The 19,363-nt window shown below is 52.1% G+C and overlaps 1 protein-coding gene across 10 annotated transcripts in view; it reads right to left on the bottom strand.

Moving 5' to 3' along the window:
- The window catches only part of GRB10 (growth factor receptor bound protein 10), a 171,337-nt gene that overhangs the window by 47,832 nt on the left and 104,142 nt on the right, over positions 1–19,363 (bottom strand). For 9 of the 10 annotated variants that reach the window (XM_076006245.1, XM_020289936.2, XM_076006246.1 and 6 more), the window contains 3 exons: positions 13,793–14,012; positions 10,021–10,083; positions 9,195–9,336 (listed from right to left, as the gene is read on the bottom strand). In XM_076006245.1, coding sequence (XP_075862360.1) covers positions 9,195–9,336; positions 10,021–10,083; positions 13,793–14,012 — 425 coding nt within the window. The remainder of the gene's footprint in view (positions 1–9,194; positions 9,337–10,020; positions 10,084–13,792; positions 14,013–19,363) is intronic. The other variant, XM_076006247.1, reaches the window with a different exon arrangement.

Below are 19,363 nucleotides of genomic sequence, written 5' to 3'. Positions count from 1 at the left end.
TCATGACAATGTGAGACTGGTCAAAATGACACCAAACAGACCATGTGTAGACGCTGCAGATTTTTATATCAAAACGTTTTTTTCTTACCCATCCCTTCATTTTCTCTGCTTTGCATCTTGGCTTCCTGTACCAGGTTTAGTTCACAACTCGGGACCATCGGCACTGAGGTTTCACCCTGGGTATCCGAAGGGCCCCGTGGTCCTCAGATTCCTGCCCTCAACACCACAACCTAGTTTTCATAACCTCACATTCCGAAAGCTGCTCCCAGTTACGCTCTTGATGCACAACGGTGTCTTAATGCAATAAAATTACGTTTCTTCCCTTTCACGTAACTGGTTTCAAAGAGGTCAACGACGCTGAGCACAGAGCACCAGGGCCCACTTCACACCTGCCCCACAGCTCCCGGGAGCTGGGCTCGTGCCGCCGCCTCAGGGGCCCGGGGTGGAGTGCACAGGGCGTCCTCTTGGGGACGGGCAGCAGGTAGGCGCTGCCTTCCTGGCACTGTCACCTCAGGCGGCAGACCGCAGTGTGTGTTCCCAGGGAGGACTGTGTGGTGGGCAGCGTGGAGGTGGCCACGGCAGGGAGACAGAGCCCACGCTGCGCCACTGCCAGCAGCATGCCTGACAGCAAGAGGAACACGACTAACCTCCAATAGCCTCCAAACGCTATTGCTTTAAAGCTTTGTCACAGCTCGCCCCATCAGCTGCATCTCAGACGGCCAAGAGAGCACTGGGACTCAGACAGATTTTCATCTCCCAAGAAAAGGGGCATACCCGCAGGTTAGGCTCCGCACACCTGTCCATGTGTTTCAAAAGCAGGAAGAGCCCTCCCCACTCCCTGAGTTCCACCCCACTCCTCCCCTCGGAGGGCTGGAGACCGCACGGGCAGCTGGCCTGCCCAGGCTGTGCAGTGACGCATCAGGAAGAGACTTCAATTTTTGTTTTACACACTTTACCAGTGTTTACAGGGCCCATGATCGACTCCTTCACCTACCTCCAGGTGGCTGCACAAAAGATCTACCCAAATAAATCCAGATCAAAAAGGGACAGCTAAATTACAGGCTTAGAGGAACGAAATTTAATTGCAGTAAGATCTTCCTCTTGAATTGTAAGTGGGTGCACATTCTAATATATACACTCTAATGCATCTTAATATAAATCTAGCTAAAAGTATCATGAGGCTGGCACTGTGTTTGAGACGAGGTGTTCATTCCTTCACATTTTATCTTCCTGGGAACCTCTCACGGTATGGTGAAGCCTCAGGAACGCCGCTCGTTAGGATGACGTTTACATGCCTTGCAGCCGGGCACGGAAGACACAACCCGCTTTGCACAGTGTGTTCTGCCAACACAATCATGGATATTCTATGTCTTTTGGAAAGAAGAAAGAAAGAGAAGCATTGCATGTCTTCGACTTCTCCTAGAAGTGTGGGGACACCTGGAACGCCTCATGGTCCCAGGGAGGCAGTGTGGCTGTGCTCCCTGTGGCTGGCAGCACTGGCTCTGAGCATGCCTGGGTTCCAGAAGTCATGACAAACCAGCAACTGCTCAGTTAACAAATGTCCTCCTGCCTTCTGGTGGCCGTAGATGATCCTCACAGAGCCCCAGGTAAGATCACCCCTGCAGAGCCTGCCCTGGCCTGTGCATTAAAAGACAAGGTTCCAATAAATACAGAGAATTATTGTGGTCTGGTCACTTTCACTTTCTGTGATGTTTCTCCTCTTGGGGAAAGAAACACTGAAATGTTGGTGCATATAAGAGGTGTACTTTTGGTTTTAAACAGGGTTTTTCTTTGTTTAGCATTATATTTTTAAATAATTTCAGAGTTGCAGAAAATTTGTGAAAAGTAGTACAAAGACTTTCCATATATTCTTCATCTGGGTTCTCCAAATATTAACATTTCACCCTGTTGGCCTTATCAAATTCCCATTCCCTTTCCCAGTCTACGAGCTGCAGACATCTGACCCCTTTACTGCTAGATAGCTTGGTGCATATTTGCTAAAAACAAAGACATTTTCTTTTATAACCACAATATAATAATTAAAGTAAGGAAATTAAGGTATTGTATGACTTGACTCAGGGTCCCTGCTAGCCCTCGGTCACTCTGGTCCTTCCTCTCAGGGCAATCTTCTGGACTATAGAGTCCGTGCAGGGAAGACAGGTGGCAGTGAGCTGTGCTGCACAGGTAAAAAAGATAGGGTGTTGAACTGTTGGTGTAACGCAGCCAGAGATCTCTAAGCTCCTACAGCCAGAGACTCAACATGGTGGCTATGTGGTGACCTTCCATAGAGATGCCATCAGAGTCTCTTCTCCGATTCTGTATGACTGTAAAGCCACACAGGGCTGACTTGTTATGCAATCACTACACCCCCAGAAATAGCCATGGAAAAGCCAGAGGACTTGCTAAGGTTTGCTGCTGTATTCTGAAGATACAAACCCTGGAGTCCCTGCCAACAGCAGCTGATGACCTGGAACATGGAGATCTACCTCTGTGGGGGAAGGGCAGGTTCCCAAAGCCACTGTCTGACTTAGGGAGAATGCAGAGGTGGAGAAAGCTACCAGGCCAGGGCTCAGGAGTCTTGAAAATCAAGGAGGTTTCGCAGATAGAAATAGAGCAAGATAGATCCTGAGATATAAAACACTCATAACCTTTCACCAGGAGCCTGACTTCTAGGGTCTATCCTGGTGAAAGAATTCAAAATGTTGACAAAAGCTACATCACAGTTGCTCAGTGAAGCATCACTTGTAGCACAGACAACTGGACAATCATGCAAACATCCAGCCGCAGTGAGGGAGGTAAGTGCCGCACAGAGCAATACTCTCCATGTGGCTACCTGCTATTCAGAGTGTTTCTTATGAAGACCATGTTAAGAAACACAGAAAATACTTACGGTACGTATCTAAACTTGTATTTGCCTTTACGGAAACCAGGCAAAATGCAGAAGGACAGGAACTATGGGCAGATGCAAAGTCTTTTAATATTGTTGCAAATTGTTTGCAACAATTGTTGCAATATTGTTTCTGTGACAGTTCACTGGTCAGAGATGAAAGGGTGGTCACACTGGTGTTCCAAATTTCCACCAGTAAGAAAGCAACATTGCTAACTCCTCGAGTACCTGAGACGTCCCACCACTGTTGGCAGGGACCCCAGGGCTCCATGAAGATGGCAAGGGCCGCGTGAACAGAATCGCTGCCTGCGAGCACGAGCATGTTGTTACGTGATGTTTCCATGTATGTCTTTTCTAGGTTTCCTCATATAAATGAGTCAGAAGATGCCAGAGTTCTATAAATAAAGCTAGAAAGTGCTGCTTTGGTTCCAGAGAATCTCTGTTGTGGGATTACAACGAGGGGACTATTTTGGGGTAAGGTAAAGATAAATCACATTAGTCATCAGCATTTAGTTCTCTCAGGGACCCCCCCCCAAGAAAACTGCCAGCAGCGGGTGTGCACTTACAAACCTTCCCAAGCAGGGCAGCGCCGGGGATGCCTTCCTAGAAACGCCCAGCCCTGCCACCGCGCCTGTGGAGGGATGTTCACAGAATGCCTTTGATAGCACCCAAAACGCCCTTGCTTGGTTCCCCCCAGGGATTCTTCTCCTTTTCTTTTTTGCATTTTTATTACTCAAATTACTTTGCACTAGTTAAGAGACTGAGGTGAGAGCCCTGGAAAAAAAAAGTAGAACGGATGTGTAGAAAAGGCGGCGGCTGCAGCCCAGGCAGCCGCCACGCTGGCACAGCACGGAGCCCTCAGCTGGGACCCGCAGGCCGGACACTCCAGGTGTCATAAACCGTAACGTCATAAAACACTTTACGCTAAACCAAGAGGAACTGACACGTGTGCAGTCTCAGGATGGCACAAACGGCCCATCGGGGCTGTTCGCAGGTATAAATACGGCGCAGACGTCCACGTGCGGGCGCGGCAGGCTTCCCCATGCTTGGCGAACTGTGGCTCCCAACACAAAAGACACAGCGTTCGAGCACGGCGTCTACGACACAAGCTGTCAGGTAGGTTAATCAGGGCAAGGCGTGGTGTCTAGTGGCTCCCCTTTTCTTAGCGACATTTCAATTCAAAGCAGCAGCAAGAATCAGCAAATTAGTTCACCAAGAAAATAATTTCCCGTCACTAGCAAAACAGGCGGCCCCTCTGGACCCATCAGTGCCCACAGGCAAGCGATGATGGTGCAGGCCTGGCCGCAGCCTGTGTGGGCCCCTTGCCACACGCATGCAGGTCCACGCACGGGCAGGCACAGATTCAGGCTCTCGGTGATTCTTCCTGTGACAGACGTAGGTCACGGAAGGGCCCACGTTTCCAGTGCTCCTCACAGCTCGGATACCCAGAGAAGTGTGACGCTGCGATAAACGAGCCGCCTTAGGCCCCTCACACCCAGAGAATTTATATTTTAAAAGATATTTATAGTCCAGAGAAACACGAGTGGTTGGGATTTCACTTGAGAGTGCTGGGATGATTCCTGGCTCGTATTTAGCCAAACAAGTGGCCACTCCGGTCACGGCTGCTGTCCTGCACGCGCACCCCTCGTTCAGAGCAAACACAGAAACACGAAAGGCAAAAACAACAGGCGGCAACGCAGCGGGACCTGCCAGGCCTGTGGTTTTGCCTGCCTGGCTTTAATGTGTTCACAGTCCCCTCGTAAGTACTTCAAGGCTATGCATGTTCGCTGCCGTCTGCCGAGATGCATTTCCGGCATTCAGAGTGTTGTGGCAAGCTGAGAAGACAATGAACTTGAAGCTCGAGTCCAGCGTCGAAACTCCACTTTGTTGGCGTGTGAGTTATCGATCTTGGGAAGTGACTTTATCCTCCCTGAGCCTCGGTTCCTCCAACGCCCGTCCCCGGGGTCTTCCGCAGCGCGACGTGCGGCCGGCGTGGCGTCCGGCCGGAGGCGCAGCAGCCCCTCTCCCCGAGCACGGGGCGCTGAGCTGAGCTGACCGCCGCTGCTCCGTGACGCCGCTGTCGGTGGCTTCGGCCTCCTCCAACAGACAAAGAAACCGAGGCTTCTGGAGATGCTGCCGCTCCTGAGGGCCAAGCCGGGCCGACCCAGCACCCCCGAGAGCGTGAGAGCTGCCTCCGCCGCGGGGCAGAGGGCAGGGTCGCAGCGGAGCCTGCCCTGGAGAGGCAGGAGAGGGTGGCCATAGAGGGGAGGGAGGGAGGAAGTGCGAGTTTGAGGGGTGCCGATTACTGAGGAGTGCAACTTCTAAAACGACAGGCTGAGCTGACCACACCTCACGCCACCGACCCTCGAGCTGGCGAGGCCTCGATGGCTCCTGGAGCGCACCGCGCAGGACGGCTCCCCAGGGAGCAGGGCAGCGCTCCGCCCAGAGGCACCTTCCGGCACCTTCCGACCAATCTCGCGTTTCTCGCCAAAGATGGTCTGACATTACAGTCCATTCCTCAAATGTAGTTAAAGCCCCCAAAGACCTAATTTTGGTCATTAGTAAATAAAGGTATGTACAAAACCCTAGCTGAGGTGATTAACTCAGTTCCAGAAAATTAATTCCTAAAAATTAAACAGAGGGAGAAGGGCTGCATGGAGCGGAGATGAGATTTAAGCCCTATTAACAGCGGGGTTAAGCCATGTGACTAATCGTGTTTGAAGAGCGAATGAGAGCCTGCCCCAGCGACGCGCCAGGCGGCTGCAGGGTCGCCCTCGCTGCGGCGAGCAGGGCAGCCCTGGAGCCACCCCAACGCCCCAGCGACGCCGTCTCGACTGCACGGCAACTCTGGGCTCGCAGGCACGCGTGCTTATTCTCAGCCGGCGTCTCCCACGCCCGCTGCGGGCACCGGCCCTCTGCGGGCTCTCGGCCGCTTCCTCAGCCCAAGAAAGCACCACGCACGCCCGCTGCGCCCCGAGGGTGAGTGCGCCCCTCGGTGGCCCTCTCCACCACCGTGTTCCTGTACCTGGCAGGCAACCAGCACGTCCAACAGCTGCTCATGGGCGACAGGCCCAGTCCAGCCCGCGGCTCCGGCAGAGGAGAGAGGCAGCACGCCCCACGACACAGAACGCGGCTCCGGCGGCTGCTGTCTCCTGCCCTAGACTTCTCTCTCACAAGCAGCAGCGGCCACTGCTCCTGTTCTTGTCACGGCACTTTTCTGCCTGCACGTGCACAAAGTTATTTTGAGGCCCTACTTAATGTCATCCTTTTAGATTCAGGCCATTGTCCCAGCTTGTTGAACCTTTTTGGACGCCAGTGCAGTGGTCCACCAGGGGCAGCCCACAGCGTGCCAGGTGCAGTGAGACCAACAGGGCTACACAGGTCGCCTTGCAAGAGCACAGCCTTCGTGTGTTCCCAAACCCGGAGGCACGCCTGCAGAACAAGACACGCCTGCAAAAATGTCCGCTTTGGCCTACGTGGTGGCTACAGAAAACCAAAACATGCACAATTTAGAGAGTTCAGATTTTAAAGATGTGAATTTTGATTTCTCTTGAACCATCCAAAAACCTGGCAACACAGGACCCATGTTTCTGCCAGGCCACACTTGGCTGGTGCTGAACAGAGGCTGGGCACGTCCGTGGTAGCCAACGTCTCAGTCTTGGGGGCTGGTATGTTGCAGGGGCTCAAGATGACAGGTGGTGGGAGGGAGGGCTGAGGGAGGCAGCAACTGGATGAGCTCCATGTGCCACTGCGAGAGGGGGGCAGAGGCCTCTCTTCTCCCTGCGACTGCTGCCCTGCAGAAGTCTCCCCTCCTCCTGCCTTCCTTGGAGTCCCACGGCCCAGCCTGCACAAGGCGCCGAGCGTGCGTCTCGAGTGTCTACCAGGAGGCGCGCCAGAGCTGCGGCTGCAACTCAGAGGCGCGAGGGCCTGTAGGTGCTCCCTGCCCTGCCCCGCGGGTGTGCTGGGAGGAGCCCCAGGCCCTGTGACGGGGTCACTCTCCAGACACCAGCATCTGACCACTGTAGCCCCATTATGCAGCCACAAGGAGTCACTCAGAAAGGAAACCCAGAGAGAGGCAGAAGAACACCTACTAACTTACCTACTAAGTGGGAACGTTCCAATGCTTTGGCCATAAAGCCCTGGGCAGGAACGGTATTTCCTTCCTCCCGGATGTTTAAGTATCTCTGCTTTTTCCTCCCTGTCCTTGCCTCGATCATGGATCTTCGCTCTAGTGACTACAGTGACATGACCAAAGAGGTTTCCAATGGCCTCACTCTCCTCAGCTACCTTACAAAAAGCTTTATGCTGCTCCTTTTCCTACCAGCTGGGTTCTTCCCAGGGAATGAAGCCACTTTAGGCAGGCCCAATGCATCAGCCCCCTTCATCTACTTTGCCGCTACTACAGAGCTCCTGATGGCATGCTGGCCCGGCGGCACATCCTCTGACTTCACACGAAAGGAAAAGGAATTTCAGATTCTCTTCCCCTCAAGCAGAGGGCAAGGACCGGGCCCAGACCCCTTTGCGCAGCAACGTCTCCCGCCATGACCCTAGACCGAAGGGCCCTGGCAAGTGGCTGGAGCCTGCCTGGCACCTGCTACCAGCCCCGCCAGTGAAACGCTCTTTCATGAGATCAAAGGGCAGAACCAAGGGCAGATGCAGAAATGTCCCAACGAGCAGCTAAAAAAAAAAGAACAAAGAACAATAACTTTCTGCAAGTGGTGCTAATTGAGAAGCCTTCTTCCTGATCTGGTGTGCCCCAGTAGGCGTGAGGAGTCTGGGTGACACAGACAGACACTGGTGCAATGCTCCTGTGGGGAACTAACCCAGATCCCAAGAAAAACACCAGCAGGCAAAATTCCCAGGTTTTCTTATTCTGCTTACAAACTTGGATAGTCTACGGGGGTGGAGGCCAGCTTTCTTGCCAGTGGCTGAGAGGGCCAGATAACATTTTCATGGTCTTATTTTAGGATGGGTGACTTTGTAAACAACCTCAGTGACAAATCCATAGTCGGTGTGTCTGGAACCTTATTTGTAACAGAAGTCACCAGGGAGGCAGACATCCCAGACGCACTTTAGGCATGTGACAGAGCGCCGAAGCCCAGCCAGTGCTGGCTCCCGGGCGGGGACACTTACCTCACCTTCTAAGTTTCGACAGTGCCACGACGGCCCGCTCTGGAGGCCAAGGTCAGAGGGGAGCAGCCCTCGGAAGCCGGCAAACACCGGAAAGAAGGCTCATCTCCGAGAGCGCAGGCCCGCGGCTGTGCAGAAGAATGGCGCTGCCGGCCAAGGCCAGCCAGGGAGGAGAGGACGAGTCCAGTGGAAAGGCAAAGAGGCCGCTAAACTCTACAGGTCGAGGTCCTGGGAAGCCTCTTAGTACAGTGGCTTTGGCTCAGGCTCAGGACCCCGAGGCCAGCTGACACACACGCTCTGCCTCCACTTCCTCAGTGCAGAATAAAAGTATCATTTGTACTTAATTCACAGGGTTGGTTTGAGAAATGAACATAAAGATAAACACGGACCACTCAGAACAGTTCCTGGCACATGGAAGTCACTCAGTAAGAATCAGAGACTGCTTCTGCAACCGTCACCACCGGCCCTCACTGCTCTCCCTCCAGAGCCTGTCACCCACCCAGATCCACGCCCCGCCGACCAGAAGGGAAGAGCTGCCAACCCATTTCCCTGCCAGTTTCTCTGATAAGTTGACTTATTGGCTATTTGACCTTGGAAAAGTCACTGAAACTCTCAGTGGCTCAGTTTCCTGCCTGGGGGCAATGGCTGTGTAATATCACCTTCACAGACCTACTTTAAGATAGAAACAAGTTTGAAAAGGTAGCTCTCACTTGCAGGGCCAAGTGAAAACTGTTCTGCCTTGAGTAGATCAAATTTGAAGTCAGAACCACGACATAAAAACCTTTCAAGCATCTGTCTTGCAGTTCAAGTGGCCAAGTAAGCCTGGCGTTTTCACACCTAACTTATCTAGAATTATTAAGCAATGAGGATGGTCTAGTAGTGATTAATTTTTTCAAACAACTAAAATTCATCTTTAAACATCAAATTATTATTTTTATTATTATTTTCCATTCTTATGAGATTAGATTCTTTCTAAAACATATAGATACATCCTGAACTTAGTAAGTGGAGTTTTGGCCATTAAGTTAAAAAGCAAATACTTTTCTAAAGACAAAAAGTATGGTAGCAACAAACAAAGGACCAAGAGAAAGATCCCGCTATTTCCCTCCCCCCTGCCAGAAGTCACAGCCGCCACACCCATGCAGGGCCTGGGGCTGAGCCCAGGCTGTACACTCACCTGCTTGGCGGCGGCCTGGCTCGGAGGTAAGGAGCCTGCCGGGAGCACGGGCGCACTGCCGGGGCCGCAGAGCTCAGGGAAGGGGTTGGGGATGGCCGGCAGCGACGAGGTTCTGAACTGCTGGTCTTCCTCCTGAAGGCGTCTGGGGTGCAAGAGACAAGTGCTCATTAAAGCTGCCACTGCCCACATGACCCGGTGTTGTCACTGCTGGGGATACCCCCTAAATAAACGAAATCAGGGCTCCTAGGGGATACTGGTGGTGCGCCTGTGTTCACAGCAGCAGAGCTCACAACAGCCAAAGGGTGGAAGTGACCCAGTGTCCCTCAGCAGAATAGAAAAATGAAATGTGGCGTATCCACACATGGAATACGACTCAGCCACAAAAGGCTGGGAATAGCGACACATACCACATGGGTGAACCTGAGTGAAATAAGCCGGTCACAAAAAAGATAAACACTCCATAATGCCACTTATATGAGGTACATAGGTACCTTCACAGAAAGTAGAAGGGCAGCCGCCAGGGGCTGAAGGCAGGGGAGGTGCTGTTTAATGGGAACAGGTTTTTCAGTTCTACAAGACGAAAAAGTTCTGGAGATTGCACAGCCATTGTGAGTGCACATCACTACTGACCGGTACACTTAAAAATAGTTAATATGGTGAATTTTATGCTATATGTGTTTTACCACAACTAAAAATAAAAAAATTTAAACGTTGTCCTTCTTTGACCCAGAGGGGTACCAATTCCCTCTTTCATTAAACATCTTGGGATGGGGAAGCCACAGGTGTGCCGTCCCACCTGTGCACTCACGTCTGCAACAATGCTTACTTGGCCCACGATGGGTAGTTGGCATTTGCTCCAAATACCTCATCAGTTCCGTTCAGTGAATACCTGATGTGTGAAAAGGTTTTGTAAATAGGAGCATTTTCCTGAGAACAAGTATTTTTCACTGTCCTTGAAGTGAACATTTATCTAACAAACAAAAACATGAGAAGAGGCTCTGTGTTCCCATCTGAATTATGGAATGAATGCTTATTTATATGAAAAGGCTGTTGATACTGCATTGATTAAAATTATAGCTTCATGTATCTATCCTCCCAGAGCACCCGAGTCTGTCTGTCACCTTAGAAATACCCGGCCAAATCTGCCCCAGCTCTATACTCCTTGTACTTCTGCAGGGCCACCTGCTGCCTCCTCCAAAAAATACAAAACTAACTTGTCATACAACTAAGCAAAACAAGCACAGGGTGACAAATCAGATGCAATTATGAAAGGGGCAGAGAAATCAAGTTCAAAGACAAGGCAAGACCAATGCCAAGTACCCTAAACTTCCGCCCACATCTCCAGGAATTGCCTGGGAACACGACCTCTGCCCTGCCCCTGAGCCAACACCACTCTGTCCACACTCTACCTTCGGGGAGAGGGTGCACACCTGGAGCTGCGGGCTTGGCCCTCACCTCTCTCTGCTCAGCATTCCCAATCCTTCTCCTGGCTTAGACACACCTCAGAAACCCCTCGTAGGCAGCGCCTTCAAACAATTTTCTTTTCTGACTATTTTTACAATTTGACAAAGTCAAAAATCCATTTGTTTCCTAGGAGATTTGCCACTAGATAATGTCACTTTGACCATTTTTTCTCTTTTTACCAGCTGACCTTGATTTGAAAGAAGGCCTGCCTAGTCATCCTGCGGAGACCAGGAAATGACGCACTGATTCAGGAACACGAGAACGCACATGGCATGAATGCAGGAAACCAGTGCCGTGAACACAGGAAGGCCGTTCCTCTGATGGCCTGGGGACATGCCAGAAAGTTTATTTCACTGTTAACAAATCCCACTCTTCCCAAAACAGCTTTGGCCTTGGCAAAGCATCCAAATGACGTGTCTGCCCCTTGTCGTACAGGACATGACACAGGGAGCAGTGGCCAGTGCCACGCTCAGTTTGTTCCAGCCCACGGCCTAAACCAGTGACATAACCCCAAAGAAAGACAGTTTCATTTCTGTTTTGACTTTCAGAACAACATACGGACGTTTTGGTGTTTTAGTTGTTCAAAAAAGCTTCTCTTTTTATGGGGTTGTTCTGAGCATTTTAAAGTCCTGTGTTGATTTTATCATAGTTAACAGATAGCGCCTGAAGCAAAACTACAGAGCATGACACGAAGACAGAAAACCCCCTGGTGGAGAGGCCCACAATGAAAGGGCAGATCCTGATGATCACAAAAGGAAAATGACCATGGGGATGGTGACAAGAATGACAAGAACTGCAGGGGGTGGGGTGGGGGGCTGGGAGTGGGGCTCCCGCTGCTCCATGCCTTTATCCCACCTGTGCATTTGTCCAGGTTAGAGCACACCTGCAGCCCCCATTTGCCTCACCTAAGCCCCTCTTTCCCCTTCAAGAATTGGCTCCACCAGCGACCCTTGCCCGAGCTTCTACTCTGCACACCTGCCTCCGTCCCCGTCTGCTCGGACGCTCGGCACTCACAGGGACTTCCTCCACGGTTGGACCATGTCCTGTGGACCTCTGGTACCAGCCACCACCCTTAGCCTGGGTCCTCAGCCAGCTTCCTGCTCACCAGGCGTGGACCCAGTCACCTCCCGGCTGAGCCTCAGTTTCCTCACCTGGGCAGTGAGGGGCACCCGTGCCACCTGCTTCGAGGCTGCGGAGATTCTGACAACAGCCAACAAGTGCCGAGTGAGCACAGTGAGCACGCGGCCTCACTTCGCAAAGCGAGTCTGCGATTCTAGTCTCCATAGTTTTACATCCGCCTGGAGGTAAGAAACAACTACTTATCTGAGAGAGCACCAGCGAGAAGAGGCTGGGCCCAAAAGCAGTGCCTGTCACCCTGCAGGGAGAGGGCTTTGCAACCGCAGAGCAGGCCTCCCTCTCTGGGACAGGCAGCCCCGGGCTTGAGAGCACAAGCGTGGTCAAGACTCGAGGCTAAGGGTCCGGGCAGCTGGCTCTGGCAGGGAGCCAGGCTTTTTGGCACCAGCAGCCTCCATGGACCCACCCTGGGGCACCTATGCCAGGTGGCAGCAACCACATCCTCCCAGGGGGCCCCAAGGCCACCATGAATGGTACCCCAGAGATGCCGGGACCCAGAGAAGCTCACGGGAGAAAAGAGCTCTCCCTCTAGAGCCTACTCCTTGGGGCCTGAGAACAAGGGGCCATGCTCTCCAGGACAGGTGTCGATTTAACTTTGGTGGAACGAAATGCAGGAAGCCTGAGTGGCCACCAACCACAGGCCCCAGGGTCAGCTCCCAAGGGGAGAGCAGCCCACCTGGCACAAGGCCGCTGTCTGGGCTGCAGAAGGCTGAAGATGTCAGACAGGGAAAGAAACCTCTTAGAAGGTTTCTGGAAGCAAGGAATGGAGCTCCCCGGAAGATGCAGTGCTGAGAAAGGAGCCATCAGAAGCCTAGCCCGACAGCAGCTGGTGAGGGAAAGGATAAACCCCGTCAGAGACTGCTCAAGTGCCCCCGAAAAGTCCGAGAGCGATAGGTGGCCTCTGCCCGTCCCATGTGGCCTGGGGTAGAGAGGAGCAGAGCCGCCTGGTTCTCAGCCTGGCCTCGCAAAGACCAGATTCAGTGCTCAGGTGCCCTTGACAGCTGCCCTTCAACACGCCTGTCTGCCGCGCTCTCCAGACACGCTCCGCTCAGGTGCCCCAGACAAAATCCGAGTTACCCCCACACACTCGGGCTCTCGGCACCCTCTGGAAATTCAAGGCAGACAAACCCAGTTGCTCTTCCTCAGTGGTACACGCAGAGCCAGCCTCCTCCCTCCTCCTGGGTCAGCACCACCACCTCCAGCTTGTGGGCTCCTGAGACAGCTTCCAAATTGGCAATGCTCTGCCCCTTTGCTGCCCTCAGACCCCGGGCAGCCAGAAGGATGTTGCTAAAACCCAGACCCAGTCTCCTCACCCGCCTGCCCAAAACCACCCCCGTCTTGCCCTGGGAAGGGCACACAAAGCCCTGCAGACATGCTCCTATCTCCGCATGGGGCCTGCTAGGCAGGCCTCTCCCTTTACCTATCCGAGCTCCTGCTACCCCTGGGCAACCAGTGCGGAGATCTGCCACTGCCACACTACCTCCCAATGTCCCCAGCAAGTTCCTGGCTCCACCCTCCCCACTCCACAGAGAAGCTGTCTCCCTCCTTAGTGCCCTGGGGAACATGGCAAAAATGCAGCTCTGAAAAGCCCCAGGGGACACAGTTGCTGCTGGTCTCCGGACCCTACTCGGCATCCAGGACTTGCAGAACTAATTGCATGGCCTTTCCCTCCTTCTTCCCAGAGCATTTTCCTCTGATGGCTTTCCTGCACGCCCTTCCACCACCACCTAGCGCGGAGCCTGGCCACACAGGTGTTCAGTGAAGGGACCAGAACTGACCTGGGTCCCTAGTGCAACCCAAGTGCTGCGTAGTAGGCAGCCTGCCACTCGTGCTCAGCACATCCGTTATCCCATCAAAGGAATTTATCAGCCTCCTGAGTGTGCACAGCCAACACCACCCCTCCCAGCACCATTTCACTCCCCCCCCACCCCCCGAGAGCAGTGTCCTGTCTCTGCTGACAGCTCTGACTCTCAGATGCTCCTTCAAGATGCAGGGCCCACCTGACGGCCGTGATGTGCACGGGCTGGGAGCGCTGCACCCTCTGCCTCGGGGACGGCTGCGGCTGCACGGGCCGAGCGCCAGGGGCCCGTGGCTGGCTGCGGGGGTGCTGGCCATTCTGCAGGAGGGGCACTGTGTCTGACTGCATGCTGCAAGTCGAGTACAGGCTCTCCAGGGATGTGTTCATATCATTCATCAGGGCTTCCAGGTCCACGTCATCCTCTGAAAATGAAAAGGTAAGAGCAAAAAAGGTGGTTTAGCAGAGGTGAGGGATCATGGCCAAATATGCATATTGGTGATCAAGTTCCACAACTCAACACTCTTTTTCAAATACTTAGGGGGTGGAGGAGCACTACTGAGAGCAGATGAACGTCTGTAAGGAAGCATATGCATTACATTTATTAGCAATGATTGACACTGCAGAGGCAGTGCAGTGACTATACTTCGACTGCAGTCCACCTGTCTCTAAAGGACCTCCACTCGAGCCCCTGCTCAGCTCACTCCTGCGCCCTTCTCTCCTCCCCACCCCCATTGGGGCCACACACGGCCACAGATGCAGAGCGTGGCCCCACTGGCCCGGGCCCAGCTAGCTGGACAACATGCGTCCTCTGTGATTAGGGGTCTCCCTCCCTGAGACTCTAAAAGTAAAACAAAGAGATAGGAACAGAGCAGCACCTAGCACTGACACTAGCCTGGCCCAGTAAGGCTAAATGGTGGCCAATGCCACAGCAGAGCCTTGCTGTGTGGTGGCTGCTACAACATGGACCTGTGGACTTCTAGGTGCCCACCTTCTCCCCCGACTGGCCAGAGAGCCGAAGGAAGCCCGTCTTCCCAGAAGAAGGCGGCATGAGGCAGACATGGAGAGAGAAGCCCCTGGGGCACAAGGAGCAAACAAGAGAGAATGGGATGAGCGTGCAGACTGTGATGGTTAATTTATGTGTCAACTTGGCTGGGCCATGGTACCCTGTCTTTGGTTAAACACCAGACAGATGTTGCTGTGAAGGTATTTTTTAGATGCAATTAACATTTCAATCAATAGACCTGAACACAGTAGACTGCCCTCCCTAATGCAGGTGGGCCGCATTCCATCAGGTGAAGACCTGAACAGAGAAAGACGGACCACCCAGGAGGAAGGTGGAATTCTGCCTCCAGAATGAACTGCAACTTCCCTGGGTCTCTGGCCGGCCAGCCTGCCCTGCAGATTTTAGACTTGCCAAACTCCACAATCTCATGAGCTGATTCCTAAAACACGACCCAGCACACACAGAGGTGGGGAGGGGACAGGTGGCTGGCACCCGGGGCTGTGCAGCCTTGGGCGAGGGCAGTGGGCTGGCTGGGCTCCGGTGCTCACCAAGGCCAGGCTGCACTCCTGCTCCAGGAGATCTGCGCAACATGCCCCCATCCCAGTAAGAATTTTCTTGATGTTATGCTCAAGCTAGTTTGAATGGGTTCTGTGTTTGTGGCCCAGTACATTTTAACAATCCTGACTCCTTTTTTTCCTGCATTTTCAGATCTGTCACGTTTTAACAACATGCCAGATCACGCCTGAGGCTCCTGTAATTCATCCTCTAATTTGCTCCCAGAATGACACCCACATGACACACAGGACCAGGGTCACAGACAGCAAGACCCCTCCCTACGGAAGGCTCCAGCTCCTGGCTGGCGGAAGGACAGCAGAGACGGGCCTGAGCGCCCCGCCCCGCCCCGCCCTGCCCTGCTCTGCAGCTCCGGCCCAGGCTTCTTCAAGTCTGATACGAGGCTGGCAATAGAGCCCCCCACGGGAGGACTGCAAGGATTAAGCTAGTTATTACCTGCTTTATGACAGAGCCTGGCACGTAGCAAACAGTAATATGCTGTTCATTAGCTCCGTTGCACCTGTTCCTTACAAAATAATATAAAGTGGTCATCATTAACCTGGTGAACAGCTGAGGAAACAGGCCTGAAGGAACGAAATAACCTGCCCAAGATCACACGTGCCGTGAAGAGTGAACCTTAAATTTGAAAACCAGTTTTGCAGCCACTCACTTGCCCTCGCCAGGTGTGTGCTCAATAAATGAACTCCCAGAACCTTCCGGGACACTCTGCCCTTCCTGCCTCTGCTGGTGCCCATAAACCCGTCTCAGGTGGCCTTGCTTTGGCTTCCTTGTGTCTCAAGGCTAAAGGACACAACAAGACAAGATGCAGTGAAACCAAATGACAACACAAACCAGCTTAAGGGAGGCTGGCAGCCCCAGGAGTGCAGATGGTGTGGAGGGGCAGGGTTGCCTAGTGGTTAGTGCCTGGGCATCTGTGGTGGGAGGGGGCGTGGAGGCAGGAGGGAAAGTTCGGACAGAAATAGAAAGGCCACAGACCCTCCCGCCCTCTGAAGGGGGTGGGAGGGGTTCCATGGTGGGTTTCAGGCAGACCTCGCCCAGGGCACCAAGAGAGACAGACAGAGCGGAGGGGGGCACACAGACGGGAGGCAGGGCCCGGCGGTATGCTCCGCAGACTCCTGCTGGGATAAAGAACAGAGGCCACGTGCACCAAGGGGCAGTGGAAGTGGCACAGGGAGGCCAGGAGGAGGCTAGAACCGGGTGAGTGCCTGAGGGAGGTGCGGGAGTCACATGGACCCAGAGATCCCAACTGCGAGGCCAGAGCCAGGAAGCCTGGAGCAGCAAGTGCCACGGCCTGCCCGCAAGGGTGGGAGGGAAGGGGGAGGAAGAGAGATGCTGCCGGCGCTCAGGTACGAGCGGTCAAATATTAATCCCGTGCCCAGAGGTTAAAAGGACAAAAGTGCTGAACTGATAATTAATAATTACCATGTAATCAATAATTAATTTATCACAAGGTAGAACACCCCGAGTCAGCAGGTAGAACACTTGCACACAGGTGGGGCGGGGCAGCATGCCCTGCCCATGGGGCCCCGGCCGCCAGGTCCACAGACGGCAGCGGGGCAGGGACGCCTGTCCTGCCAAGGCGGGCACAGGAGGTCACGGGCGGCCGTCTGCTGAGCACGAGCCCTCAGTGCCCTATTCACGGAGACCTTGGGCCACTCGTCCTGAAGCCGAGTATGACCTGTGCACACCAGAGTCCCCACACCCAGGCCTTCAGGGAAGTTCTGAAACCCCACTCGTCTCCTGCACTCACATCCCGCCGACAGGGACAGACGCTGAGTGTGAGCGCTGTGAACCAGCGCGTGCACATGTGCTCTTAACCCACCACATTAACAGCTCGATACTTCTTTAATGGGCCATTTAAGAATCAATACTGGGGAAACACACAGCTCACTGTAATCACAGTCAGTCTGGCCGCGTGGGAGGCCGCCAAGGCCACGCGGCTGCCGCGCTGCAGACCCCGGCAGGGCTCCCTCCCGCCTCACAGACCAAACCGGTGCGGCCCTCTCTCAGACACCCCGCTTCTGAGAAAGTGAAAGGTCACGTGCGGTTATTTTCCCCTAAGCATTTCGGGCAGCATAGAAGGCTGTCAGAATTGACAGCCCCCCAAGGTGGACAGGCCCTGGGTCTGCTGTCCTCTTCCTCCTGTTCCTTCTCTGTCAGCCAGGTTGTCCCTGGCTTGCCTCTGCAGTCAGGGCAAACGCGAAGCGATTCTGTCACGATTCCAAGTAAACAAAAGGTAAACTGGATGCCCCAGTGGAAACACAAGGCGTGTCCTCAAAATGCTTTTACTCTCCTCTGAGGCGGATTACTTGTACAACTGCTTTCTGCTTTAATACATTTAATCATGAGTCTTTTAAACAAGGCCAGGTTAATTTGATGACATTCACTTACGCTATAATTTTCATGAATCAAATTTAAGCACTATATCTAGATGTCTCAAACCTTCGCACTTTCCACAGCCATTAGAGCAAAAACAAAGCTTTCGAAAGAATTTAAAATGCCCTGCTCTAGAAACAACAATTTCCTGTGGGGTCCTTTAGTGTTTTACCTGTTTAGATAATAAAATCACTTATGGCTACCTGACTTTATTTAAACTTTCCTAAATTCTCCTGAGTTAGGGACCAACCGTTGAATCTTCCCACCAGGCGTTTTAAAGGGCTGATTCTAAAAGACACTTCTTCATATTCTACACCAAGTTTTTAAAAAACGTGCTACACTGAGATACTACTGAAATCACATTCAGTTCCTGCAGACATTCCCTACGGCTTCCATTCCGGCAGCCAGTTCATCCCGGAGAGGACTCTGTGTGCCTTCGCTGCGCATGTGGCCAACTGCTACATTCTTTTCCAGTCCCATGAATCCAAGTGGATCAATAATCACCCATTTATGAAAGGCTTTCTGCCGTGTAACGTCAAGTGGGAGAAGCGAGTAAACAAATGCTTTGGAAACAAATGCTCAGATTAAAAGTCTATTCAGTGCTGACTTGGTGCCAAAGTATTTTCCATGAGGCTGCCCCTCTGGGAGGAATACTGAAAGGGGAAGAAGAAATGGTTTATATATAAAAATTTCACTTCATGTGGACTTATAAGAATGTATTTACTGCACAAATATAGGTGAAACAACATGGCTGTCAATCAAGCTATTAATAGCTATTTTCCTTCCTTAAATAGCTCACACCAAAACTGGGCATTGACTTTGTCCCAAATATTTGAGTAGCTCATCTGATCTCAAATTCACATGTCATCTAGTTTCACCTTCATTGGCAGTCTAGTTTAGTTCTAAAATAGAAATAAATTCAGGGAAACAAATTTGCATTTGGCTCCTAAATCATTACAAGTTTATGTGTCCATAAACCCAGCTAGGTGTGCTGACGAGGAAAAGGCAGGGAGAAGAGAGGGAAACTGTGCTGGAAGGAGGACCCAATTTAGGCCCGCCTCTCGGCCCCAACACACACTGGTTTACAGCGCCACCTGGTGTCTGCTTTACACGATTCGGAGACTAAAGCCGACATTGGAGTCATCAAATCATTTTAATCAATTACCTTGGCGCCTTAAGACACGCTATTTGCAATACCTGTTTAGGAAGCATCTGTCAGTGTGCACGTCTACCTGCCTTCTCCACTCCTGTCTTTCCTCCCATTTTTATACAGAAGGGACACCCTGTTAATAAATGGCTGTGGGGCAGGGGAGGGGGTATATTACTAAGGAAGAGTAGATTCAGTCCCTGAGAAGAAAAAAATAAGACAGTACTTTACACGAAAAGTCCATAACACATATGCAAAAGCCAAAGTTCTCACACATTTCTATCTGTAAAAGAACCAAAGACCAGGCTGCAACAGCATTTTAAACCTAGACCATGTTCACTGGGCAAGCATTTTCTGTTAACATGTAATCAATTAAAACTTTGTGCAAATATAACTTAACCTTCTATTAAAATATCTTTTGCACACCAGTTCATCTATTCTCATATCTCATGTGTTCTAGTCACATGCATTTAGTTTTCATTATATAGTGTTTGGACGTAAGTAAGCAGAATAAGAAAATCAGGTATTACACTGTTGGGATATTCCTCTCTATTCTTATTCATGATATTTAAAGATATTCAGCAAATATAAAAGCAAACTACGTAACCACAGCTCCAAATAAAAATACAAATGCAACTTCCAAATGTCATTATTTTTTAAAAAATGGAATTAAT

Source organism: Microcebus murinus, chromosome 9, assembly GCF_040939455.1.
Source record: "Microcebus murinus isolate Inina chromosome 9, M.murinus_Inina_mat1.0, whole genome shotgun sequence".
NCBI classification, from domain to species: Eukaryota; Metazoa; Chordata; class Mammalia; order Primates; family Cheirogaleidae; genus Microcebus; species Microcebus murinus.
The sequence above is the reverse complement of the archived record's forward strand: the minus strand, read 5'-3'. Positions and strand labels throughout refer to the sequence as shown.